The 20,694-nt window shown below is 41.2% G+C and overlaps 1 protein-coding gene across 1 annotated transcript; it reads right to left on the bottom strand.

Moving 5' to 3' along the window:
• Nucleotides 1-14,839: 14,839 nt before the first annotated feature.
• On the bottom strand, nucleotides 14,840-20,382 carry LOC309335211 (vomeronasal type-2 receptor 26-like; the record flags this gene model as incomplete). Its single annotated transcript, XM_081850084.1, has 4 exons — nucleotides 19,690-20,382; nucleotides 18,832-19,129; nucleotides 17,369-18,184; nucleotides 14,840-15,493 (listed from the first exon to the last, which is right to left on the bottom strand). Exons 1-4 carry the CDS (start codon nucleotides 19,890-19,892, stop codon nucleotides 14,840-14,842), a joined length of 1,971 nt encoding a protein of 656 aa, XP_081706210.1. The 5' UTR covers nucleotides 19,893-20,382.
• Nucleotides 20,383-20,694: the final 312 nt, after the last annotated feature.

Genomic DNA, 20,694 nt, shown 5'->3' with positions numbered 1-20,694 from the left:
CTAAAATGTTTTTTATTTATTGAATGCGTTTTTAAATGTTTTCATTTGAAATAAAAAAAAAACAGTTTCACTCAGGGAAATCTTTTCGACTGCCCATTTTCAGTGGCATGGCCACTAGTAAGAGGGAAGTTCCCTTCCTTCCCATTTTATATGAACAGACATACAAACACACAGAGAGAAAAATCAGCATTTGACACAAAGGGAAGGGAGGAAGTACAGGTAGTATCAAAACGAGAACAACAATTCTTCTGACCATTCCTTATCTCCTTTCTTCAATCCTATGTCTTCCCCATTCTGAGTTGACACTACCCAAAATTTTCATGCCTGAGAACCACAGCCAGATAATTCCTCCATCTCCATTCCTACCTGTGGCATTTTATAGATGCTCAACATGCTTGAAATCTGGATGGAGTTCTCAGAGTCAGAGTCAGCTCCTTCCAGAACAGCAATCAAGTTATTCTGTCTTCCGCAGTTGTAGTTTGGAACATTCGCCTGTCTAGAAGAGACCAGGTCTACCAAAGCTTCATACGTCACCCTTCCATGAAAAAAGTTCTCATAGATATTGCAGCCCAGAGTGATGTTGGGCAAGAGTCTGGGATTCTGGTTAATCTCTTGAATGGCAAAGAAGAAGGACAGGGGCACCCAGTACTTTGTTGCCGTTTTCCTAAAAAAATGTACATATCACAGCCTATCCTCCAGCATTCAGTGACTATATCACTTCCAACTCTTGCTTCCCCCCTTTTTTTGACAAGCTTCTAAGGATAATCTAAAGTCCTGGATTCAATTTCTAGAATTTAATCCTCCTAACACTGATCCAATCCCCACTTAATGATGCTTGAGTGGTGGGAAAGCCTTGTTCAATCAATACCCATTATTGAAAACAAAACTAAAATAGAGTGAATTTTTCATGATGGAATTAGACTTTAAAATAACAATAAGAGACAAAAAGTTTTTAAAGGCTCATAAAATGACACGGAACATCTATTGCTCTCTCTCTCCCTCCCCAGTCTTTTATTTTTATAATTATTTTTATTGATTTGTTTTTAAAAAGAAGTGCAGACAGTAAAAAAGAAATAAAATAAAGAATTAAAAATTTATAGCCTAAAGCGTCACAGCCTGGAAGGTCTAAAGTACACAGATACACCACAGCTCCAAAAGGATGGTGAATAAAGATAAATACTGAATGAAGCAGCAATAACCAAATCACCATAAATGGACTTACGTGATAAAACTGGTAGAGGGAGACTCATTGAAGTGCTGTGGATTAAATATTGCACCTGCGGCAGAGAAGATTCCACTAATGAGGTGGTCTCCTGGCTTGTAATAATTGAATGGCTCTAACCAATCTCTCTCTAAAGTCAAGGGGCATTTTGCCTTCGCTCCACAGTCTGCATGAGGCAGGAAGAGCAGGAGAAGCAGTACCATTCTGTGCCTGCTTGGAACACCTTCCTTGTCTGTGACTGCTCCTCTGAACTAGAAGATAATTAGATAATGTTGATGGAATGCAATCAAGACTTCACACCTAGAAGGGATAGAAGTCAGCCTTGCACCTTGAACTGCAACTCGCCTGTCCTAAATCTGAACCCAAATTGTCAGTGGTACAGAAGGCCTGTATGCACCAATTCCTCTCTGCTCTGATGATATATCTTAATTACCTTATGTTGTTGACAATTCAGATATCTCCCTGAGTGGACTCAAAGGTGATCTTTGGACAAATCTCTGGAGCTTTGTCGAGAAGAAGATGAAAGAAAAACCCCTCTATAATTTTGATGATTTTGATAATTATAAAGGGAACAAGCATGGCTTCTGAAATGTCCTGAACTCTTTACGTGGCTTCATGCTCATGTGTAGGCTGGAGAAAAACATGTTTGCAGAAACTCTTTCTGTCCTACACTTGTATTCTGGGAGGAAACAAAGAAGTTGGAGCACCCCAACTTAGAGGAACTAGACAAGCATGTCCAAATTCACCCTTGCTTTTTCATAATTGCCTGTGCTATTAGACAACATCAGGAGATCTATGGAGTAGGCCATAATTCAGGTAAATATAAATTGATTTCATATGCAGATGATATTCTTCTGATGATTTCTAAACCTCATTTTACTATTTCCATGTTTGTGCAGATGTCTTCACAATACTCTATTAACTGGTACAAATTGGGTTTGGTGCCTACAGGTGAAAATTTACTTACTCGTTCATTTAAGGACTATCAGTTCCACATTTGTTCCAAATCTATTAAATATTTAAGTACGGTAATACCAAGAGATTTAACTCTCACTTTGTAAAACGTAACTTAGAGGGAGAGAGAGAGATATTTTTTCAGACGTTATTAGCTGGGAGTCATTAAGTCTTACACTTTGGGCAAGAACATAAATTATACATCATAAACAGTTGATAAATCACATTCCCATATATCTTTTTAGGTTATCTGATATTTAAAGGTTCTTTTTTTTAAAAAAATAAGTTTTTATTAGATTTTTCCACCATAATAACACAAACCACAAAGCAGATTAATACACAAAAACAGAAAAGGAAAAAGAGAAGAAGAGAGAGAAAGAAAAAAAAAGAGAGAGGAAAAAAGAAAAAAAAGAAAAAAAGGGACGGGGAAAGGGGGGAACAATAAACAAATAGGCAATAATAACAAACTTAATTCTTCACAAATCCAACTTTTTAAACATCTTGATTGACTTCCTCAAATCCCTCCCTTCTGAGTTTCCTTGTAATTTAAAAGTAACAGCTTTCCAATATCATTATTAAACTAAAACAATTTCCAATTATAGTCATCTTATTCACTTTTCTTGACATTCTGAATCCCATTTATTTAATTATAACTTAATTTGTCCTAGGCCTATTTGTTTCTTTCAAGTAATTTCTAATTTTTTATATTACAATATTTGTTCAAATTGTCCTTGAATTTCCTCCAGTCCTCTTGAAGCTCCTCTTCTTTCTGGTCGCGGATTCTTCCAGTCAGGTCAGCTAGCTCCGAAAAGTCCATCATCTTCATCTGCCAATCTTCCACTGTTGGTAGTTCTTGTGTTTTCCAATTTTTAGCAAGTAATATTCGAGCGGCAGTTGTGGCATACAAAAATAATTTAACATCTTTCTTGGGCAATTCTACACCTATTATTCCAAGGAGAAAGGCCTCTGGTTTCTTAATAAATGTATATTTCAACATTTTTTTCCGTTCATTATAAATCTTCTCCCAGAAGTCTTTCACCTTGGGACAAGTCCACCACATATGGAAAAAAGTAACTTCTTTTTCTTTACATTTCCAACAAAGATTATCACTTTTGTGATAAATCTTTTCTAATTTTACAGGGGTCAAGTACTATCTATACATCATCTTCATAATGTTTTCCTTTAACATCGTACATGCAGTGAACTTAACCCCTTTCCTCCATAGCCCCTCACAGTCCTCCATCATTATATTATGTCCCACATCCCTTGCCCAATCAATCATGACCGGTTTAACTTGTTCATCCTTTGTATGCCACTCCAACAACAAACTGTACATTTTAGACATATTCTTATCATTAGTATCTAACAACTCTGTTTCAAATTTGTTTTTTCCTGTTGCAAAAGCATTTCTCTTATCCATCTTATATAATTCGTTAATTTGATAATATTGCAACCAATTCACTTTATCTTTAATTTGTTCAAATGGTTTTAATTTAAAGCCTTCCTGATTCTCTAACAACAAATCTGAATACCTCAACCATTTGTTTTCCATATTTAACTTTTTTTGAGCCTGTGCTTCCATTGATGAAATCCATTTTGGTGTTTTTCTTAAGAGATCTAAGAGATCTAAGAGATCTTTGTATCTAGTCCATACATTGTATAATGCCTTTCTAATTACATGGTTCTTAAAACCCCTGTGGGGCTTTACCTTGTCATACCATAGATATGCATGCCATCCAAATCGATTATCCAGTCCCTCCAATTCTAACACATCATCATTCTCTAATTGAATCCAATCCTTGATCCAGCAGAATGCAGCAGCTTCAAAGTATATCTTCAAATCTGGCAGGGAAAAGCCCCCTCTTTCTTTTATATCTGTAAGTAATTTATATTTAATTCTAGGTTTTTTCCCTATTTAAAGGTTCTTAAGGACCTTTCCAGTTGTTATTGTATTTTATATAATTTTGTAGCTACTGAGCCCAATTCGGCATGTCGGTACTTGGATCAGAGCCTAAGTTCTTAGAGGAGGACACCGTCCCCCCAATCTCTGCCATGGTGTATGTTGAGATCTGCAGGATATTTCTGTAGACTAGCATAGCATGTTGTCTGGTAACGTGAAACAGGACGTTTGGTGTTGCAGCACCACAAATATCAACCTTCCAGGTAACACAGCATGGAAAACGGAGAAGGTGAATGGTGAATTTACTTGATTGCTTTAACAAACTGAATGCTATGATGAAATTCCTATACTACCTGATTGTAATAAATCCTCTTATGATACTGCTTCCATTGTTGTAAACTCTCGAAAGCTCATACTTCTGCTCTTTTGCACTGTAAAATGTTGTGCCAATAAACTCTTTAATCACAGTTGGCTAACCATTTCTTTAAATCAAGGACCACAGAAACGCATGTTGAACCTTCAGTGGGTATGGCCCAAGTATCAAAGTAGAAGATGTAGGAAAACCACTGTGATTTTAATAATTACAAAGGAAACAAACAGTAACTCTACAACATCCTCAAGAATTTATTGATATCCATGTGCAGGGGTCGCAGTGGGGGGGGGGGATGTTTGTGAAGACTCACAGTTTTCTAGCTCCCTACGCTGAGATACCAAACCCTCCTCACTTGAACTGCTAGTCACTTGGGGACAGGGCAGGCCTAACTGCCTCACACTTCCTTCTTGGAAGGAGGGCTGCCCTCTCACAGGGAAGCTGGAAAAAAAATTCAATTCAGTATGTCTCCTGAGCAGACAAGACAATGCTCCCATAACTTCACTTCCTTATGCTCACTCAGCTGAGCAGTTCTCCTCCCTGAAAATGCTACCTGAGAAGCAGCTCATCAAAGGGAAGGAGGAGGTGGAAGACAGAGGGGTGTGGCTGGTTAAAGGAACCCCCTTCAGGAGTGCTGAATTAATTTTGAATTCAAAGCATGTCTGAAAGTGAAGCATGACATGGGGAATGTCACACTCCAAGTCTGCGCTCTGGAAAGGGAATGTGGAAACCAACACAAAGAACTTTTTTTTACAAGTAAAAAATTATCACATTACCAAATACGTAACCATATAAAGAGTTTTCTCTGAATCTCGAGACTTTCCCCCATCCCCTCCATGGGTCCTATGGTCAACATTTAAAACTTCATATTATTCCATAATCTACATTTTCTATCCTTCCACATTATCCATAGTGTTTGTTACAAGTTTGATTAAAATCCTACTCCAACGCAAAAAAAACCTTTTATTATTAACAAGGGAAGGGATATCTCTTCTCCAGCGCAAGATTTGCATGTTTATTGCATTTCTATACTACTTCTCTGTCAAGGCAACCATCATTAAAACACTAAAAGAAATTCTTGACAGAAGAGGCTCATCCATACTTATATTTCCCCCACATTTTCTAGGCACACGTCTCTCCTTTGAAGCAAGAGGAGGCCTGCATTGAATGGCTGCAGAAATATCTAGTCACCTTCTGAGATTTATGGTTGACTGGATTCACCTTGTATTGTGTATGGTGACCTGTCTACCCCACCATCAGATACCTCTGAACACCCCCAAAAATTGTTTCGAGTCTCAAACGTCCATATGGGTCCCGAAAGAGTACAGGGGAAAAATTATTTCCCTCAGATTCATGGATGATGGAATCGGATCATGGAGAGGTTACAAGACATCCCAAAGCATAACAACAACAACAATTTATACCCCGCTCTGGCTGGGTTTCCCTAGCCACTCTGGGCAGCTCCCAACAGAATATTATGTTGGGAATATTTGGTGGTAGCACAACCCACCAAAACTAACCTTTTTGTTAAATGGGCTCTTGAACCAAAATGAGGGTGCAGGGCCTGCATGAAAGATCAGTGAAAATCAAAACCAATTCGTTATGTTCAGAATTGTTGCAATGGTCACAAAGAATGGTCACAACCAGCCCTAAAAACAGGGTTATTGGGCCCCTACATGGAAAGGGAAGTAGACAGGGGCAGGGCTTCCAGGGAAAATGAAGAGAGGAACCAGTCACTTCTCCTTTGTGGTGTATTCCATACTTCTTACCAGCTGAAACTGTTTGGGGCAATTTGGAAGAAAGCTCTTATGGCAAAAGCCATGACTACTGTGCCACAGGGCCTGAAAGTTGGGCTTGTAGGAGAAAAAACTTAGATAAAGGCTCAAAGGGAATCAGAAGGAGAATAAAGAAAAGTCCTTGAAACAATAGACTTTGTTATTGTATCAACAGCGAAGAAAGATCTGTTGACGCACTAACAAAAGTTGGTTCCCCCAGAAACAGCTGAAAGGGTATTATAAAAACTCAATGGATGGACTTTGGATGCTCTTACAATCTCATGATTAATCCGAACCCTGAAGAATGGACAAGAAAAGTGATCCATGGCACAGGGTATATTTTCTGCAAGAAACTTTTCAGGCACGGTGTAATAAATTACCTTACTTTAGCCTTGATTCTGATGTTTGGCTGATTTGTCTAAATCCCTGGTGATTTGGCAGGAATAAGGGAGAGATGCATCACCTGAGTCTCTGTGTGGCTCAAGGCACAGGTGCAGACCTGGAGGAAAACACGAGAACAAGAATGCACAGAAATGGCTCCCTGGTCTTTACATGGGTCAGCTTGTGGGGGGTCAAAGGTCAGCTTGACCTTTAAATGGCAACATACTCTTTGAATGTTCCATAAATGCCAGCAAAGTAGGGTGAACTTTGTTTTCCGCATAATTATAAGATTCACAGTGATTTATTCTCCCCAGAACTCAAGCGATATTTTTCATAATTGTCCAAACGTCTGAATGAATAGCAACACATTGTCATTCATTGCACTGTGCTGGGGCCCTGGGGAGAGAAATCTGGTGCATAGATGATATTGAGTCAAGATTTAGAGCAGCTGAAGTAGTTAGTAGTTTACTTCAAACTAAAGAACTTTAACCCCCCAAAATACATGCCCTCCAAAATATCAGCAAAAAACACTTGCAACTAACACCCCAGTTGTAACACCAACACCCACGTCCTGAACATTCACCCTCCCTTCCCTACAAGCTCAGTTACTCAATGGATCTGGTTCTGCTAACCACAGAATAGATGTAAGCTGGCCTGATCTGAATACAAAGGAGGATCTAATGACCAAATCAAAGGATGGTGTATGATATTGTTGTATGCAACTGATTTGATGATTAATATCTAGTGTCTGACAACAAAAGCTGATTCTTAAATTACTCATTTTCGACAACTGTCATCCAGCACAGACATACATGCAAATGTAGCTTCTTAGATTTAAATCTTTCTTCCTGTCAAAGAAATCATGAATATTGAAACTGAAGTCATAATAGCTTTGCAATGGCCATAGGTCCTTTGGGCATAAGCTTGTACATTGCTTCATCACAGGCTTATCCCGCTATATTATTGACCAACCATACTAGTCTTTATGCTGCTCATATTTACCTGGGGGTCACAAATAACCAGTCACACTTATTTGTCTATTCAAACTGTTGGTAGTCAGACATTTTCCTCTTCTTCTGAAATGCCTTTCTTTTGTGCTGCATAAATTATTTGATCTACAGCAAGCCTGTTAAAACAGATGTGCTTTGCTCTTCTCACTCTCAAAAGGGTTGTTATTTGAAAAGAGAACCATTTTCTCTCCATTTGTAGCTTCAGTTTTTCCCCTGACACACCTCATTGTTATCCTGTCCGGTGAAATTGACTGTATATTGGGGAAAGTATGGATACAGATCTGAATATGTGGTGTTTCCTTGATAGGTGGTATTGAAGGAACCCTACAACCAAAATCTATCAGTACAATGTGTATAATTTCCCAGCCAACCTTTACGTTGGTGGCGTTGTACATGGTGCCAATCTATCCATTTGGAGTTCCATGCCCCAGAGGCATAGCAGCAGAAACATAAGCCTTGGGTGGTTCTGGAGAACTGGAAAAACCGGTAGGAGGTGTCATTCATTTCAGAAGGAGGTGTAGCAAAAAGGCCACTTTGGTTATATAGTAAGTAGGCCTGCCAACACAATATCAAGGTCCTTGATTAGTCCCGTCACAATTCAAGTCCCCCCCCCACTATAGATTAAAAGTGTGTTTGTTTGTGTTTGTTCTAACAGTTCTGACCAATTATTCGGTGTATGAGCTCCATGCTCTGAACACCCCACCCCATGTCTCTGGAAGTTTAAACTCCTCCTGATAATGATGAGAGAGTGTCTCTTCAGAACTTCTTAGGCTTGCCTATCAATCTCTCATTGACCCTAGGAGATATCCTGACCACCTTTTATCACCAAATACTTATCCATGCTGGCAGATGAGCAAGCAATGGACTCTTCCCAATTTGCCATGCTCCACTGGGAGTCCAAATGAGCATCTCTTTTGATCCCCTTGCAGGAGGGTGTCACAAATAGTGTGACCTTGTCCCCACCCTCCACAATCTAGGTCTCCCCACCACTTGTAATCTATAGATTAAATGTGTCTCTGTGTTGTTTATTTTAGCAGTTCTCCCCTGCCTCTTATGTGCCAGAGGGACAACTGGAGCTGATCTGGGGTGGATTTCCTTCCACTATAACAAGTTCTGCCATGTCTAAAGAAGTCAGGAGACAGAGCTTCAGCGACAGAGAATCTGAGACATCACAGATGAAGGGGGGAGAATCCTTCCACTCATCATGGTAGTGGAAAAAGAGCAGCAGCAGGAGAAACTCCAGCCAGAGTCTAATCAGAACGCATGCTGGATATGGGTTGCATTCGCACCCCCAAAGGAGCTGACAGTGGCTTTGAGACTAGAGAGGCTGCACTTCCCATCTTGTTACCTCTGCTCAAAGAAGTTTTAGAATATATAGCAAAAACTGCAAAATAGATGCAAAGCAAATGGGATGAGTGGGTGTAACATGAGCAGTGATCTCAAGGGCATTGAGCTCTCTGGAAGAAATGATCTTCCTTTCTCCATTACTTCCTTCATCTAACTATCATTGCCGTGATATTTCCCAACAGAAATGAAGAAGAAGGAAATCAGCACTCTTTCTCGCCAGCTCAAAAGCAACTAAGTCCTGAGACACCGTGAAGAGCAACAGATTTATCAGGGCACAATTATCTCAGTATTTTTAACATAATGTTTGTGAAGGAAAATACAGATATTAATTGTATGTACAATGAAGAGCAATTCATATCTCAAAGTTCAACATGCTTTAAATGGCATTTTACAACAAGGAATAAATTAGTCTTACCATGTTTATTCCCCCCTCCTAAGAACCTTCCCATTGTGGTGTGTGTGTGTGTGTGTGTGTGTGTGTATCTGTAAATAATGTTTCTGTGCCCTCTGTTAACTGTTCCTGGGGGGAAGAAATTCACTACTCAATTACACTTTTCTCCTCTATTTGTTTTAGCAGTCCCAATCAATTTTCCTATTAAATCAATATATTGAAATGCAGGAAGTGCCAAAGAACATGAATTTTAAGAGAAAGACATTCAGCTTTCCAAGTTATAATAGCACAATTAATAGTAAAATGTAAACATTTAGACACTTCTCAAAGGTTTGAAAAGTAACCATCAGAAAAGGAGCCATAAACATGTTTTAAATCTAAGAAGCTACATTTGCAAGGCAAGTATATCTTTTTATTCATTACTGTGCTGGAGTTATTGAGCAAAAATGAGTTATTTAAGAACCAGCTTTTGATGTCAGATGCTCCTTTGTGTTCAGATCAGGCCTGAGTACAATTATGTAGCACTTGGGAAAGAAGATGCAGCCCAGAAGCCCAGCACTGGAGGCCAAGATAGAGAAGATCTGCACGGACACCATGTATTTCCCCTTTGTGCTCAGGTAGGTGGGCACAAATGAGACCCAAACGCTGCAGAAGACCAACATGCTGAAGGTGATCAGCTTGGCTTCATTGAAGGCCCCAGGCAGCTTCCTGGCCAGGAAAGCCACCGTGAAACAGATGGAGGCCAGGAAGCCCATGTAACCCAGGGCAGCATAAAACATGGCAACAGACCCTTCATTGCATTGCAGGATGATCTCTCTGGGCTGGGAATGCATGTCAGACTCTGGGAAGGGAGGAGAGATTCCCAGCCAGAAGAAGCAGATGACAACTTGGACACTGGAACAGGAAATGACAATGGAGTTGGCCAGACTCTTCCCCAGCCATCTCCTCATCGTGTTTCCTGGTTTTGTGGCCAGGAAGGCCAGCACCACAGTGATGGTTTTGGCCAACACAGAAGAGATGGCAACTGAGAAGATGATGCTGAAGGCCATTTGTCGGAGAAGACAGGTCACTTTCCATGGCCTTCCAATAAAGAGCAAAGAGGACAAAATGGAAAGCAGGAGGGAGATGAGGAGGATATAGGAGAGGTTCCGGTTGTTGGCTTTGACTATGGGTGTTTCTCGGAATATAATGAATATTCCTAACACAACACATGTGGTTAAGGATAAGAATAGGGCAAAGGAAGCTAGGAAAATCCCCAAAGCTTCTTCATAATCCAGGAAGGTGATGATCTTGTAGAAACATTGATCTCTGTCCTTGTTTGGATGCTGATCTTCTGGACACCTGTTGCAATGCTCTGCATCTGGAATGAACACAAAGAATATCACTTTACTGTAATGCTTTTCAGTAACAAAAAGTAATTCCAAAGCGGTCTCCACTAAAAGGAAACTTAACTATATTCAATAAAAATCACTGCATATAAATAGGGAGAGTATTTATTGCTATTAATGATATTACGAGACAGGAAAACCTGAGGCAGTGGGGGCCGCTAGGGGCGCATTGGAAGATGGCCGACAATTCCATCTCTCCGTCTCACACGGGGTAATTAAGAGGCTGATATGGGAGTATGCAGCCTCCCTTGTTACCCCTGGGAGTGGGGTAATACTGCCTCGCCTGCTGTTGCCATAAATCACCCCCGAGTTCGAAAGGGGGTGAAGGCACTAGGCACACAGCACCCGTGTGGCACGGCTCTCCCGGACGCTGTCTCTGATCGCACGAACTGGTTGCAGGAGCTCAAAATATACAATTAGAGAGAAGCAAATGCACATATTTCAAGTGAAGAACGGGAGTTAAGACTGCTAATTGAGGTGACCTCTGTGAAGTAGAGCGATGGGTTGGATTCAGCAGGAAAATATTCATGAAGAAGATACATCAAAGTGTCGGTATGTCTGAACGGGACTGGAAGGGGGGGGGGACTTTTCTTTTTTCTCTATGTGATTACCTAACAACCCCTCCCCAAGAAAGAACCGTTGCATAATTGACTATATGCGGGATGATAAAAAGTTGTGTGGAAATGAATTATTAACCAAAGGTTTGACGTATGGAGATCTGGAAAAGAATAAGGGCTTTTGGAATGGCGCAGTCATAAAAAGAGAGTCGCCATCTTGGCAGGATTTGTCGAAAGCTATCGAAAGATTGATGATCGAGGAGGAGGAAGCTATGGCTCGTTATCATACTGGATTCCTGGCAGAACCTCCTCAGAAGAGTGAGAAAGGGAGTGACAGACCTGCAAAGATTAATGAGTAGACGGTAAGACTTTTTGTTTTTGGAAGTGATGAAGTGCGCCAGCTGTCTGAATATGACTCTTGGACAAATGGAAAAACCCACACAGGATTATAAAAATATCTCTTTTCAACTCGCTTGTGGAGATTTTCAGAGGTCACAAAGAGAAAGGAATAATATACGAAAACAACAAGAAGAGATTTGGAAAACAAGAAGAAAGGATTGGATAGAACTGTGAACATCATTTGGACAGAATTGTGGATATTAAAGCAGCAGCAGCAATAAGATGATCGGATCCTTTTCGGAACTTGAAATATGGGTACCCCCAACAAAAAATTAAAATTTGGCTCTGTAATTTGGAATTAATGTGATTTGATTTGATTGGTCTGTTAATCAAAAATATTTTTTTTATATAAAAAAAGGAAAACCCGAGGCAATTGGAATGTCTTCAATTGGTGGTAAAAACAATGGGGAGAGGATTCCACATACTAAGGGAATCACAATGCAGGAGGACCTCACTAATATTTCTGATAGGAATAAAAGAATTCTAAGCCATGGTGACCCCTTTCCTGAAAAAGTGACAATGTTAGGATAAGGGTCCTGAGGCCAAAAGCTTCTAATATGACACTCAAAAGGGAACTTGTTGGACACAACTGTATGAAACATCTGTGCTTGATAACCATCCCAGAGTTCATGGTGCCTCTTGTGCCAAGTTTGACCAATCGTCAAAGTACTGTCAATTTCCCACATCTCAGGATTTTCTCCCACTCTGTGTAGGCTTCTAATTGTCATTCAATGTGTCAATACAGCACATATGAACACCCAATAGGGAAAATGCCCAGTTGTGTTGTAGCAGTGCATCAGTTCTAGAACTCCCCTTTAATAGACTCTGGACACCAGAAAGGTCCTTTGTCCTCTTCCCCAAGGGCAGGTCTTTCTGCTGGTGTCACCCACCTTCCTGAGAGGCCATTGTTCCTTCCGCACAGGGAACGCAGTCATAGCAGCAGAGCACCATTCCTTCCTGAACGACCTTGAAGAATCCAGGCTGGCAACTTTCCACACACCTGGAAGTAGGCAGGGGCTAAGCATAAAGGGGCATCAAGGAAAACGTGTTAAGGCTGATGATTTAAGAATGATAACAACGTATTACTTGATTAATTATCTTTAACAAAACTTATTAACTGCTTGATTGCAGCAAAACCTCTAACGATAATGTTTCCCTGTTAAATCAAAACCCAAGATTCTTCCTCTTCCCTTCTCCTGCTGCTCAGTTGTGTTTCAGTTTGGTTTGTTAAATCCTCAAAGCATAGACCTCCCCTCTTGGACTTGATACAGTGTCATGATTGCTGTATAAATCAGAGGTAACTAAACTGTTTTCATTTGAGGGCCATAGTTACCCAAGCGGAACCTTCTGTTGGTTTGGCCAAAGAGTCAGCTTGATTGAGAACCACAACTCTCAAGTCCTCAGTCCAATATGTTTTACCATCAGCCATTTTCCAGTACTCTAAATTATTTTTTGTATTTCATTGTACGATTCAGTTTTATAAAGCAGATTTGCACAAACATATTTTATCAAAAGGGAGGTGTCTCAAAACCTTTTAGCATCACAGTCAGTGGCGTAGCGTGGGTTGTCAGCACCCGGGGCAAGGCAAGTAATTTGCGCCCCCTAACCCGTGGATTTGCGCCCCCTAACCCGTGGATTTGCGCCCCCTAACCCGTGGATTTGCCCTAACCCCAGATGTTGCGCCCGGTGCGGCCGGCCCCCCCTGCACCCCCCACGCTACGCCACTGATCACAGTATAACTGCAGCAGACATACAGTACAGTAAAACTATTTCCAGAAAATAACCCTTGTTTTGTTTTGTTTTTTTAAAAAGTGGTCCTAGGTGCCATATAGAATTTGGGGGAGGGGGTCCAGATATTAGCCACCCTTCATATAAATAAATGATAAACTGGTGAAGAAGTTCCTGTCACCACAACCTGTTTTTGAACTGGAGCTGGGACAGTATTTTCTAACAATATTTTTTCATTCACCAAATTGGTTGGGAGAGGAATTAACTGCAAAAGTTGAGGGATGGTTAAATTTCCTTGAAGGGTTCAAGTTAGGAGGCCATCTCTTCCAGCAAACAAACCTATTGCACACTTTTCTGGAAATTGCTGCATAGAACATCATCCTCATCCTCATCATTATTATTTATACCCCGCCCATCTGGCTGGGTTTCCCCAGTCACTCTGGGCAGCTTCCAACAAAACACTAAAATACAATAACCTATTAAACATTAAAAGCTTCCCTAAACAGGGCTGTCTTCAGATGTCTTCGAAAAGTTTGGTAGTTTTTTCTCTCTTTGGCATCTGATGGGAGGGTGTTCCACAGGGTGGGTGCCACTACCGAGAAGGCCCTCTGCCTGGTTCCCTGTAACTTGGCTTCTCGCAACAACATGGATTTACAGGAGCATTTCAGGAAAAATTGCTAGCACTGATTGTCAGCCAAGCTCAGCCAAGCTCAAGAGAGAGAGAACAGTTAGCAGCAGAAGGCAGGGAGGAGGGGGAGAGCAGCTGAGCTCTGAACAAAGGGGAGGGAATAAACAGGGCCAGAGAGACAGGCAGCTGTGTGAGAGCTCCAATAGTGAGCCAGACGTTGGAATGCAGGAAACAGTCTCTCCCAAATCTCGTAGGAACTCAAAAGTGGCAGAGACGTGCAAAAGATACCGGAAGAGAAGGTGGGGGCTTCTGTGCTGGGGAAGGGGGAGGAGCTCAGTCTGGCCATCTTCTGGTGAGGACGATGAGTAGAGGAGCTCCATCCTAGTTTTTTGTTTTAGCAATAAATGTGAAATAATTAACAGACAGAGTCATCTTGCGTTTGTGGGAGAGACTAAGATGCTGCTAAAAGCCACACTCTCCTACAGATTTTTTATGGTTTAAATATGACAGGGGAGGGGAAAAACCATTGGCCACCTCTTCTACTTACTTAAATAAGCAACCGCCTAGAAATCACCCAGCCAAACAGCTGAATCCTGCATATACACAGTTTCACAGGGACCTACTCTTAAATCTTCAAGAAATGCAGAAGGCACCTGAAGGTAGCCACACACCGAGCATGGTGACAGTTCCCAGCTTGATAACACAGTAAGCGTAGGTAATTAAAAATGAAGATTTATTACAAAAACAGATAGCTCTGGATGGCTCTAACACAGCCACCACCATTGTCACTCAAGATGAGCCTTCTGAAGACTCCTTCTGGTGTCTACAGAATATATTGAACCGATGCCTCTTGCGTCTCTTGTTTTGCTTCCTGTCTAGCAGTCCTCCTATTCGCCAACTCCTCGGACTTATTGGATCAGCTCTAGCCTCTTCCTTTTCTGAGAGAATATCTCCGTGTCTGTTCATGCGTATTTGAGCTTTCTGAGAGCTTTGGCTGATTTCCAGCCCGCTCTCGGTCATTCCCCTGGCAACTTTCATTCCAAGGGGTGGGGAAGTCTCCTCTGACTGCTGTTCAGTCTGTGTCCGATCTGTCCATCTCTGTTCTGCAGCTGGCTGTAAAGTTCCACTAGGAGCTGGCTCATGCCAGACAGTGACATGATTAGAGCTTAGATGGGATGGGAAATCCAATAAAATGAAACAAAATATTTCTCCCACCTCGTTGTGCCATTTCGGGCACACAGTGGCATTCTGGTCAATGTTGCACTTCAGGTCCAGGGATCTCTGTCTCTTGATGCTCCCAATCCTCTCTCTAAGGAGGGACTTATTGGGAAACACCACCCAGTTCACAATGTCCAAGTCAGCTGCCAGTTCCCCGTTCTCATCCAAATACACTCTGTCCATTGAAGAATTGTAAAGCTGGGCGTCTCCCAGGAAAGAGTGGAGCTAGAATGGCAGAGAAAAGGGCTACATATAGAATAGGGGAAACAACACTGACTATTCAACTCTCCGCATTTCATGCTTTGATCTGCTCTCATTTGGGATTGGCTACAGAGTGTCAGGGACTGGTTGGGCAGTCTGAAGAATTGTGGGAAGCACCAGCTAGAGAACTTCCAAGGGAACCCCCAGGAGAGGAGGCTCAGAGCCAGAGGATTGGTGGTGGGAGACTGAGGAGAGCTCAGAGGAAGAAGACTGCAATGGGGGGCTGGATGCTGAAGGGGGCAACAGGGTTTAGTGAGCAGGGAGAGTCGGTGATGGGGAGCAGTTCAGACTCTGAGGCTGAAGCAGAGGAGAAGGGTGAAGAGGCTGCTGGAGAAGCCAAGGACCATTTGGGAATGACAGGGACAGAGGTATCTAAATTGTACAGAAATTTATTTATGCATGCAACAACAGCAGCTACTCTCCTAAAAAAGGAAAGAAGCAGAGGGAAGAATGGATACAAAATCTAAGGGAATATGCAGAAATGGCAAAAGTTCCCGGAAGAATAAAAAATCATGTTAACAAACTTTAAAAAAATGGTTCATTGAATATTTGCAGATAAATCACAAACAACTAAAACCATTGGCAGGATTATTGTAATAACCTGCAGTTTCATAAGAATATATATTTAAAGTAGATTATTAAATGAGCAAATTAAATGAATTTGGATATGCCGAAGATATAAGAAAGCAAGTTTTAAGAACCACAGAAAGAGGCGGATGGAGGTCAAACGTTGAAATGTTAAAATGATTGTAAAACTAATGAAATGTATAAATTTTAAAAGTATAAATTAAAACTTTAAAAAAGATAAAAGACCGAATGGGAAGTGTTGCTGAGTTATATGCTGGTTTTCTTGAATAAATAGTTAACAACTGACTGTCTCTTTGTTCTGAGCTGCATGTGACTCCAGTCTGGCACCAAAAGATGTATAATGAAGGTGCCAGACAAACCTCCCTGGAGACAGCATTCTCCAACCGGGCAGCCACTGCAGAAAAGGCGCAGTCTCGTGTTGCCACCCTCCAGACTCCTCATGAGGGAGGGACATGAAGAAGGGCCTCAAACAATGATTGCAGTTGTTATCTGCTCTGCATAAAAAAAAATCAAGATATATAAAATGGAAAATTTAGTTGAATGCATATTAATGGGATCAGAATATACTGTGGTACCTTGGTTTACAACCATACTCTGTTCTGGAGGTCAGGTTGTAAACCAAAACAGGTTGTAACCCAAGGCACACTTTCACCAATGGGGCCTCCCCCCCCCCGCCAAAATGTGTTGTAATCCAAAAAAAGGGACATGCACTTCCGGGTTTGACGTGGTTGTAATCCAAAACGGTTGTAATCCAAAGTGGTTGCAAACCAAGGTACCACTGTAAATACACCAAAAATATGACAGATGTCCACATATATTAAACTCTTAGCATAATGAGAAGATGAGTCACTCAGACACTTAATAGAGACTCCAGCAACACACACAATCCTTTATAGAAAGGGAAGAGCTAAGTGGAGCTCAGATGCCAAAGTTACACCCTAAACAGGAGGGAGAGTCAGTGCAATGCCATCTTCCCTGCCCAAGAGAATTCTTATGGAGGAGGTGGGGGTCGAATAGGCCAGTGCAAGGCAAAGAAGAGGTTAGGCTTGTGGTGGGAATTCTTACCGGAGAGACTATCATCGGAGAGGAGATAAAAAGGATTCAATTCACAGAACTTCACAAAGGGATTTGCAAAATTTCACCTCCCCCCTACATCCCCCAATTCTCAGACAATCTCCAAGACTACCATTCTGGAATTGTACAATTGATAGCGATGTTTGGCTGAGATGTCCAAGATGTGAAAGGAAATACCTGCCATGGCTGTAACCTTTGAACTTCCAGACTGTTCTTCAACCTCCACTTTGATCTAGACAAATACACAGCATTTAAGGAACGGGCCACAGCTTGGACACTGTTGTAAATCCTGTAGCTGTTTAGAGATAAGAGTCTTTCCAGATATTCTTGGGGCGGCATCTCCAGTTCCTCCCTTTCTCGGCATCTTGCCCAGCTTTTCACTGACAATGTGTTCTTTAAATAGGAACAAGTAAAAGCTTCCTCCCAAAACTGCTGAAGTGCAAAGAAAAAGGCATCTATATCATCATATTTGGCCCATTTATTTGCCCCAATAGAGAAAGAAAGTATACTGTGGAAGTGCTGGAAATCTAAACCACTGTTGATTAACTCAATTAAGTCTACACTCAAATCCCACATAGATGTTGTGATCAAGACTTTCCCTGCAGTGGGTTTGACCAGCTTGTCAAATATCATTTCAGCAACTTTCATTCCCTTCCAGAAATAAGTAGATTCTACGTAATATAAGAATACTTGGACTTGTCGCCACTTTTCTGATGGTGGAACTTTGGACCTCATACGGTATGTATTATGTTGTGGAAAGCTTAGTGAGATAGCAACACAAATGCCACTCTCTACAAACATAGGTGTCAATGTCTTCATGAACGTCTCTCCGTTTTCAGTGTCTGGAGCAATGAGACCAATGAATGTCCATCTGAAGTGATGGAGCAACTTGACAATCGCTGGGTAAACAGCCTCTTCTTTGGGGACCGTCCGATAGAAAAAGGGGAACTGTCTCTTGTCATTTAGAACATGTGAGCCAAAAGCATAGCTGACCTGGCAAAAAAAGAAGGACTGTTGGTTTGCAATGTTTGGGATCAAAGATGAAATAATTCATACCCCAAATAACATATATTTGCTTTGTAAAAACACGTGTGTTGTTGGTTTTTTGCCCAGACTTTTCTTGACATATAAGACTGGATTCCATTTTTATTTTTATGAATCCCCACAGTTCCTGTTTTCCTTTTTAAAAATATGCCTTTATCCTTTTATTTTAATGCTTTATACTGTTGATTTGTTTCAACAATTTTGTTAGTTTTAGGTTGTGCACTACTAAAGTTTTTTTTAATAATTGAGTGGGTTATGAATGTTTTCAATTAATAAACAAATTTCACAGTTTCACTCAGAGGAAACTTCCCCGCTTTATCCAATTTTTAGTTGCATGGCCACTAGTAAGTTCCCTTTCTTCTCATTTTATATGCACAGGCATACAAACACACAAACACATGAATCAGCATTTGACACAAACGAAAGGGAGGAAGTACAGTTAATATCCAAAAGAGCACAGCTATTCATCTGACCATTCCTTATCTCCTTTCTTCAATGCCTTGACATCCAATGTCTTCCTCATTCTGAGCTGACAATGTGCCAAATTTTCATGCCTGAGAAGCACAGCCAGATAATCCCTCCATCTCCATTCTTACCTGTGGCATTTTATAGATGCTCAACATGCTTGAAATCTGGATGGAGTTCTCAGAGTCAGAGTCAGCCCCTTCCAGAACAGCAATCAAGTTATTCTGTCCTCCGCAGTTGTAGTTTGGAACATTTGCCTGTCTAGAAGAGACCAGATCTACCAAAGCTTCATACGTTATCCTTCCATGAAAAAAGGTCTCATAGATATTGTAGCCCAGAGTAATGTTGGGCAAGAGCCTGGGATTCTGGTTGATATGCTGAATAGCAAAGAAGAAGGACAGGGGCAGCCAGTACCTTGTTCCTCCTTTGCTGAAAAAATGTACAAATCACATCATATCCTCCAGCATTCAGTGACAAGCTTCTAAGGATAATATAAAATCCTGGATTCAATTTCTAGAATTTAATCACCCTAACACTGATCCAAATTTGGACATTTGATAGCAAATTCCCAATTAATGATGCATGAGTGTTGGGAAAGCCTTGTTCAATCAATACTCATTATCCCTTGGAAAACAAAACTAAAGCAGAATGAATTTCTCATGATGGAATTAGACATGCATAGACTTTCAAAGAACAATAGGAGTTAAAAGGTTTTTAAAGGCTCATTAAATGACACAGAATATCTATTGCTCTCTCTCCTCCACCCTCCCCCAAGCCTGTTATATTTATAATTAATTTTATTGATTTGTTTTAAAAAAGAAGTGCAAACATTAAAAAAGAAAGAAAATGAAGAATTAAAAATTTAATTCCAAAAGCATCACAGCCTAGAAGGCCCAAAGTACACAGATACACCAAGCTCCAAAATGATGATAAGTAAAAATCAATATTGAATGGAGCAGCAGTAACCCCATCCCCATAAATGGACTTACTGCTTAAAGCTGGTAGAGGGAGACTCCTTGAAGTGGTGTAGATTAAATATAGCAAATCTGGCAGAGATGACTCCACTAATGAGGTGGTCTCCTGGCCTGTAATAATTGAATGGCTCAATCCTGTCTCTCTCCAAAGTCAAGGGGCATTTTGCCTTCGCTCCACAGTCTGCATGAGGCAGGAAGAGCAGGAGAAGCAGTACCATTCTGTGCCTGCTTGGAACACCTTCCTTTCCTGTGACTGCTCCTCTGAACTAGAAGATAATTAGATAATGTGGATGGAATCCAACCAAGGCTTCACATCTAGAAGGAATAGAGGTCAGCCTTGCACCCTTGTATAGCAATTTGCCTGTCCTAAATCTGAACCCCAATTCTAAGTGGTATAGAAGGCCTTTATGTACCAATCCTTCCCTGCTCTGGTGAAATATGTTCATAACTTCATGTTGTTGTCAATTCTGATATCTCCTTGATTGGACTCAAAGGTGATCTTTGGACAAATCTCTGGAGCTTTGTTGAAAAGGTGATGAAAGAAAAACCCCTCTGTGATTTTGATAATTACAAAGGGAAGAAGCATGGACTCTGAAATGCCCTCAGTTCTTTACATGGCTTCATGCGCAGGTGCAGGCTGGAGAAAAACATGTTTGCAAAAACTCCCACATGTCCCTTCAAACTCTGAGAGGCATAACAGAATGGGAAGCTGAATATGTCTAACTTTGATGAAAGAAGCTCATTCCACACCCTCCAACATTCCTCTGATGTAAATTGGGGTGCACATATTTCGGTGCCGTGCTCTCGTGGGAGCCTGCTGACCTGCGTGAGAGTGCAGCACCACTGCAAGCTTGAGCAGGGTCAGGCCTGGGATATGGAAAGCTGAAGGTTTAGAAGGGCCGTGCTTCTGTATCACAAGGGCTGACAGGGAAGTGGTGGGCCATTGCAGGTCAAGAAGAGGCCGGGGAGACAGCGAGGTCATCCTGGCTTGACTACTTCAGCTCAAGAAGTTGCAGGAAA

The sequence above is a fragment of the Podarcis erhardii genome (genome assembly GCF_964252035.2).
Source record: "Podarcis erhardii genome assembly, chromosome: 2".
NCBI classification, from domain to species: Eukaryota; Metazoa; Chordata; class Lepidosauria; order Squamata; family Lacertidae; genus Podarcis; species Podarcis erhardii.
The sequence above is the reverse complement of the archived record's forward strand: the minus strand, read 5'-3'. Positions and strand labels throughout refer to the sequence as shown.